This window comes from Fusarium vanettenii (assembly GCF_000151355.1).
Source record: "Fusarium vanettenii 77-13-4 chromosome 8 genomic scaffold NECHAsca_11_chr8_3_0, whole genome shotgun sequence".
In the NCBI taxonomy this organism is placed as follows: domain Eukaryota; kingdom Fungi; phylum Ascomycota; class Sordariomycetes; order Hypocreales; family Nectriaceae; genus Fusarium; species Fusarium vanettenii.
The window spans coordinates 1-7575 of NW_003315873.1; the positions used below are offsets into that span (position 1 = coordinate 1).

General features: G+C 46.9%; 1 protein-coding gene across 1 annotated transcript; it reads left to right on the forward strand.

The window, feature by feature from the left end:
* Nucleotides 1–1929: 1929 nt before the first annotated feature.
* On the forward strand, nucleotides 1930–6696 carry NECHADRAFT_47780 (uncharacterized protein; the record flags this gene model as incomplete). Its single annotated transcript, XM_003048219.1, has 2 exons — nucleotides 1930–6573; nucleotides 6631–6696. 2 exons carry the CDS (start codon nucleotides 1930–1932, stop codon nucleotides 6694–6696), a joined length of 4710 nt encoding a protein of 1569 aa, XP_003048265.1.
* Between the last annotated feature and the right edge of the window lie 879 nt (nucleotides 6697–7575).

Genomic DNA, 7575 nt, shown 5'->3' on the forward strand with positions numbered 1-7575 from the left:
TCTAACCTCTTCCTATAATAGCTCTCCCCTCTATTATTAACCTTCTAATTATCCTTATAATTCTTAATTACTTAAAGAGATATAAATCTTAAAAGATTATACTTCTATTATCCTTATAAGAGGAGGTTTAACTATAACTAATAATTATAATTAATTAATAATTAGCTAATTAATTAATAATATAAAATAAGATTATAATAGCTACCTTTTATAGAGACCTCTAATTAAATAATTATAATAGCGCGGCTAATACCTATTAATAGGCCTTCTTATATAATTAAGATAATTTTACCGAAGAGGTCTATAAGCTTTATAAAGGCATAAAAAATACCTATAATAAGCTATAAGAGATAATCTTATATAGAGTTATTTAAAGTATTAATTTAAGCCTATCGCTTAGTAATCTAATATTAATTAAGCTTATAATCTTTAATTATAATTTTTTTCTTCTTTTACTTAACCTTTTTATATCTAATTTTTATACCTATATAAGGATTAATTTTATTAAAAAAGAGCTTTTTTTATTAAAGGCTTTTAAAATAGACATAAAAAAAAAAAGATCTTATTATTAAAAAAAATATTTTCCTTATAAATATAAAAAATAATTAATATATAGCATAGCTTATAATATTTATAATAAGTATTAAGACTTTTTATATTATTAAATAAAGATTAAAAAAGTCTTATAGCTAACTAAGATCTAGCTATATAGTAATATTAGGAAATAGAGATTATTAAGGTTATTAGTATTATAGGTTTACTTAGAGGGATTAGTTCTTAGAGTTAGCGGCGGAGTTTAAACTTAAAAAGTATTAGCGCTAAGGCTTAGCGCTAAATTAAAACTTAGTAATAAATAGAAATCTATAGGTTTAATTAATTAAATTTATCTAATTAAATATATAATATATAAATATTAGCTTATATAAATATATAAATAATAGTAATTTTAATAATAAGTTTAATAATAAAATATTAAATTATAAAAGGAATTAATATTATAAATCTTAGAGATTAATATTAAATGTTATAAATTTAAAAATTTAAAATTAATTAATAATATTAGACTTAGTAATAAAAAACTTTTTAAATTTAATTTATTAAATTTATTTAATTAAATATAAGATATATATAAATAAGTAATAATAATAGTTTTAATAATAGTTTTAATAATAAAAAGATATAATTATAAAAATATAAAATAACTATTAAGGCTATTAATTAATTAAGAAAACCTTTATTTATAATTTTATTTTAATTTAGCCTCTAAGGCATATTATCTTATAAAAAGCTTTAAAAAGAATTAATATTAAACCTTATAATATTTTAAAAACTTAATAATACCTTTTATTAACTAAGATAAAAGGTATTATTAAGTATTTATTTTATTATTTTATAATTCTTAGCGCTATTAAAAGATATAATAGTTGTTTTTATAATAAGTTAAGGCATTTAGGATTTAAAGGTAGGATAGGCTAGTCTCGTGTTTTTTAATCCCCACAGGCCCGCGTAGTCAAGGAGATATCATATGACTTTCTTACACACATGGGGACCTAAGAGTCATCCTCTGCTGAGTCATTCCGCTATTCGGCCCGCATTACCATTAAAGTTGCTCTCAGAGGGCAGCCAGGCAAGGTACCAACAGTACCTTGTACCTCGCTTCGGTACCTGTAAGAAGGCCCCTTGCAGATCAATCAGGCGGGGTACCTGAACAATCGGTACTTGACTGGCTAGCCTCTCCTCGTCATGGAGTCAGACCTAGCGCCGCGATCGGGGAGACCCCTCCATTTTTTACTCACCGACCATAATTGGATCCCTGTGTGGTCGACGACAGCCCACCTCAACCAAACGACCTTCCGCAAACCTCAATCTGCAGCACCGTTTTGACGAAGAGGCAAGTCTTGACCATCCTGAGACTTGTTACTATTCGCAATGGCGGAAGCCAAGAAGCCAGGTCCCGAGAGGATCTCAATTCTGGGCGAGGCTAATATCATTGTTGATCATGGCCTTTGGCTCAACTTTGTCGTCGACGACCTCCTCCAAAACACCCCAACCTCGACATACGTCCTAATCACCGATACGAACCTCTTCGACACCTATGTACCCGCCTTCCAAGCTCAATTCGAGGCTGCGGCCGAGGGCAAGGCGACCCGTCTGCTCACCTACACAATTCCTCCGGGTGAGGCTTCCAAGAGCCGGGAGACAAAGGCCGAGATTGAAGACTGGATGCTCTCGCAGCAATGCACTCGTGACACCGTCATCATCGCCCTCGGTGGCGGTGTTATGGGTGACATGATCGGCTATGTCGCAGCAACCTTCATGCGCGGAGTTCGCTTTGTCCAAGTCCCGACCACATTGCTGGCCATGGTTGACTCATCCATTGGCGGAAAGACTGCCATTGACACCCCAATGGGCAAGAATCTGGTCGGCGCCTTCTGGCAGCCCAAGCGCATCTACATTGACTTGGCCTTCCTCGAGACCCTGCCTGTCCGTGAGTTCATCAACGGCATGGCTGAGGTAGTCAAGACTGCGGCTATTTGGAACGAAACCGAATTCACCGTGTTGGAGGAGTCGGCAGCTCACATCCTCGAGTGCGTTCGATCCAAGGGCGAAGGCCGATTGACACCCATCAAGGACGTGCTGAAGCGCATTGTCATTGGATCGGCAGGTGTCAAGGCCGAGGTTGTCTCCAGCGATGAGCGTGAGGGTGGTCTTCGCAACCTCCTCAACTTTGGCCATTCCATCGGACATGCAATTGAAGCCATCCTTACGCCTCAGCTACTTCATGGAGAAGCTGTGGCAATCGGTATGGTCAAGGAAGCCGAGCTGGCCCGTTACCTAGGTGTTCTGCGCCCGGGTGCTGTCGCCAGGCTTGTCAAGTGCATAGCCAGCTATGATCTCCCAACTTCAATCCATGACAAGCGCGTTGTCAAATTGACTGCTGGCAAGAAGTGTCCTGTCGACGTCTTGCTTCAGAAGATGGGAGTTGACAAGAAGAATGATGGCCAAAAGAAGAAGATTGTGCTCCTGTCTGCCATCGGCAAGTGCCACGAGCCTCGTGCCAGTGTTGTCGACGACAAGACGATCCGAACTATTCTGTCACCTTCCATCCAAGTGACGCCTGGTGTGCCAAGCAACTTGGATGTTACCGTCACCCCACCGGGCTCCAAGAGCATCTCCAATCGGGCCTTGGTCCTGGCAGCTCTTGGCTTGGGATCTTGTCGTATCAAGAATCTCCTTCACTCGGACGATACTGAGTATATGCTGTCAGCTATTCATCAACTTGGGGGAGCTTCCTACTCTTGGCAGGATGCCGGAGAGGTTTTGGTCGTCGACGGTAAGGGAGGGAACCTCCAGGCCAGCAAGGAAGCTCTCTATCTAGGCAACGCCGGAACAGCATCCCGCTTCTTGACCACTGTCGTCGCTCTGTGCTCTCCAAGTGAAAGTGCCAGCTCTACCATCCTCACTGGCAATGCGAGGATGAAGGTTCGTCCGATCGGCCCGCTAGTCGATGCTCTACGTTCGAACGGTGTTGAGATCGAATACCAGGGCAAAGAAAACAGCCTTCCCCTGCGTGTTGATGCAGCCGGGGGACTCAAGGGAGGTGTCATCGAGCTCGCGGCCACCGTTTCGTCTCAATACGTTTCGTCAATCCTCATGGCAGCTCCTTATGCCAAGAACCCGGTGACCCTACGCCTGGTGGGCGGTAAACCTATCTCACAGCCTTACATCGACATGACCATCTCTATGATGGCATCCTTTGGCGTTCATGTGACTGCCTCCTCCGATGAGCCGAACACCTACCACATCCCTCAGGGCCAGTACCAGAACCCAAGCGAGTACATCATTGAGAGCGACGCCAGCTCTGCCACCTATCCTTTGGCGATTGCTGCCATCACTGGTACAACATGTACCATTCCCAACATTGGGTCAAAGTCGCTCCAGGGCGACGCTCGCTTTGCTGTTGATGTGTTGCAGCCTATGGGCTGCACGGTCAACCAGTCAGACTACTCCACCACAGTCACTGGTCCTGCACCTGGTGAGCTAAAGGGGTTGCCTCATGTTGATATGGAACCCATGACGGACGCATTTCTTACAGCATCAGTTTTGGCTGCTGTGGCCTCCGGGAAAACACAGATCACCGGTATTGCCAACCAGCGAGTCAAGGAATGTAACCGAATTGCGGCCATGAAGGACCAGCTGGCCAAGTTTGGTGTTCAGTGCAACGAACTTGATGATGGTATTGAGGTTCTCGGGAAAGGACAGGACGGTGGCATCTCAGCACCAACAGTTGGCATCCATTGCTATGATGATCACCGTGTTGCCATGAGCTTCAGTGTACTTGCAGTTGCATCACCCAGCCCCGTCATCGTCACTGAACGAGAGTGTGTGGGCAAAACATGGCCTGGCTGGTGGGACATCCTGTCGCAGGCCTTCAAGGTTGACATGATTGGTCACGAGCCAGACGCCAATGCTGATGAGGAGGATAGCAAGAGCTCGGTTATGGAGCGCTCAGTGTTCATCATTGGGATGCGGGGCGCTGGCAAGACTACGGCTGGCAACTGGATGGCCAAGATGTTGGGTTGGAAATTCATCGACCTGGATCAAGAGCTGGAGAGACGGGCTGGATGCACGATTCCCGAGATGATCAGAGGCAGCCGTGGGTGGGAAGGTTTCCGAGCAGACGAGTTGTCTCTTCTGAAGGACGTGATGGCGAAGAACTCACATGGCCATATCTTCTCTTGTGGCGGTGGCCTTGTCGAAACGCCCGAGGCCAGGCAGCTCCTCAAGGACTATGGCAGAAATGGTGGCAATGTCCTGCTCATCCATCGTGACACAGAACAGGTGGTGGAGTACCTGATGCGAGACAAGACTCGCCCGGCCTACACCAGCGAGATCCGAGAAGTCTATCTCCGCCGGAAAGACTTTTATCAGGAGTGCAGCAACCTTCTCTACTACAGCCCACACTCGGAGTCCTCTGGATCGAAGAGCGAGATTCCGTGTGACTTCCAGCAGTTCGTGTCCTCCATTTCTGGCAGAAGCACGCATCTCAAGGATGTGATGGAGAAGGACCACAGTTTCTTTGTCTCTCTGACCGTTCCCGATGTGAGCGAGGCGGCTAGCTTGATCCCGGAAGTTGTTGTCGGTTCCGACGCGGTTGAGTTGAGAGTTGATCTCCTTCAGGATCGGTCTGTCGACTCAGTCACACGACAAGTGTCCATTCTTCGTGCCCTGGCCAAGAAGCCCATTGTCTTCACTCTACGCACCGTCTCTCAGGGTGGAAAGTTCCCGGATGAGGCCTACGAGGAAGGCCTTGAGCTTTACCGCTTGGCTCTCCGCATGGGCATGGAGTATGTCGATGTCGAGATGACGTTGCCTGAAAACATCATCCAGACCGTCACGGAGTCTCGCGGTCACTCACGCATCATTGCTTCACACCATGACCCCCAGGGCACCATGTCGTGGAAGAATGCTTCTTGGATTCCATTCTACAACCGCGCCCTCCAGTTTGGTGATATTATCAAGCTCGTTGGCGTCGCGCGCAGCTCCGAAGACAACTTTGATCTCGCCAAGTTCAAGAGCAGAATGCAGGAGGCACAGAAGACACCCATGATCGCCATGAACATGGGTAAGGCGGGCAAGCTCAGCCGCGTGCTCAACAAGTTCTTGACGCCAGTCTCCCACCCTGCATTGCCCTTCAAGGCTGCACCTGGGCAGATGTCGGCGGCCGAGATCCGTCGCGGTCTGGCGTTGTTGGGTGACCTGGATCCATGCAACTTCTACTTGTTTGGAAAGCCGATTTCAGCTTCCCGGTCACCTGCGCTTCACAACACCCTGTTCGGACAGACAGGCTTGCCTCACCAGTACCACCGTTTGGAGACGGACAACATCCAAGATGTTCGTGAAGTTCTGCAGGCACCTGATTTTGGAGGCGCCTCTGTGACCATCCCTCTAAAGCTGGACGTCATGGGTCAAGTCGACGAGCTCTCGGAGGCAGCACGTACGATTGGCGCAGTCAACACTGTTGTGCCGATAGGTAAGGCTGATGCCAGTGACCGTCGACGTCTCCTGGGAGACAACACGGACTGGAGGGGCATGGTTCACGCTCTTCGTGACGAAGGAGTGGAGGAGCAGGCCGATTCCGAGACCAAGGGAGCGGCCATGGTGGTTGGGTCAGGTGGTACTACACGAGCCGCCATCTTTGCCCTCCATTCCCTCGGCTTTGGTCCAATCTACATCGCGGCACGAAACCAGGCCAAGGTGGACGCGCTCGCAGCTGACTTCCCAGCTGAGTACCAGTTGCAAGGTCTGAGCCAGCCTTCGGACGCTGACAAGGTGTCTTCAAACCTCAATGTCGTCATCAGCACTATCCCAGCTGATCGGCCCATTGACCCAAGTCTCCAAGAGCTCGTCGGTGCTTTGCTCAGCCGACCGGCTGTGGGCACAGAGCGTCGTGTTCTTCTAGAGATGGCCTACAAGCCTAGCCACACCCCGATTATGCAGCTGGCGGACGAAGCAGGCAACTGGACCACTGTCCCCGGTCTGGAGGTTCTGGCGTCTCAGGGTTGGTATCAAGTGAGTTCACCTTTGCAACCACAAGTGTATAGCCAGGTAGCTAACATGTTCTCTTAGTTTGAACTGTGGACTGGCATCACGCCTTTGTACCGTGACGCTCGTTCGGCCGTCCTCGGTTTATAGAGGGTCTACAACGTTCAAAGCCAACAAGACTAGGTGCGTGTGGGTAACTCTGTTGATGACGATGTAGCGCACTTCTCATAGTGAATGGATCAAGTATGAGAATGGCAACAGGTGTGGTTGCCATGTAGATTGCAAAAACACAAAATAAGGTGGATATAGAGAAATATTCAGAATAGACAGTTTGTCCAGTAGTATGAGGCAGGTTTTTCTTCGCTCTGTAATGTGTTGCATGGTCCAACATGCCATTTGTAAGTGAAACTAGATCAGCAAATCTCAAGATGTGACGTTGTTCGTAACACAATACTATCGATAGCCCCCGCCAGAGCATCCCACCTCCAGCGCGGGGATTGCGTCAAGAAGGAGACTTTGTTCCCCTGCCATGGCAGCCTCGATGGGAAGCCTTTCCCTTCTAGAGTCACATACGTGCTGCAGGTGTCTCTGGATCTGCTCCCCTAGGGCGTGCGCAAAATGCAAGATATCGTCATTCTACCCCAAAACAGCGATCAAGTAACCTCAAGCTCGATGCGCTCATCCAAGCGCAAATCTTGGCGACGTCACAAGGGGTGTGGCTCGTTCATTGTGTAATGTGTCTCGGTCCCCAAGGAACGGTGACAACATCGAGGAACATGAGCTCGGCGCAGATCGCTAACCGGGGAAGCTTGGAAGCTCTAGCCCCAGCTCTATTCCATCATCAAACGCATATCAATCATCGATTTCGATGGGGCTTGGATCTACAGGGCTAGCGTCAACCGTTTATCAGCCTTTTGGAGATCTGAGGGGTGGATGGTTCGAAGATTCATGCCCCATCGCCTCGATAAACACGTAGAGCTTCTACGGGACAGCCAAGCACACAATGCATGTTTGAGACAGGGTTCAATT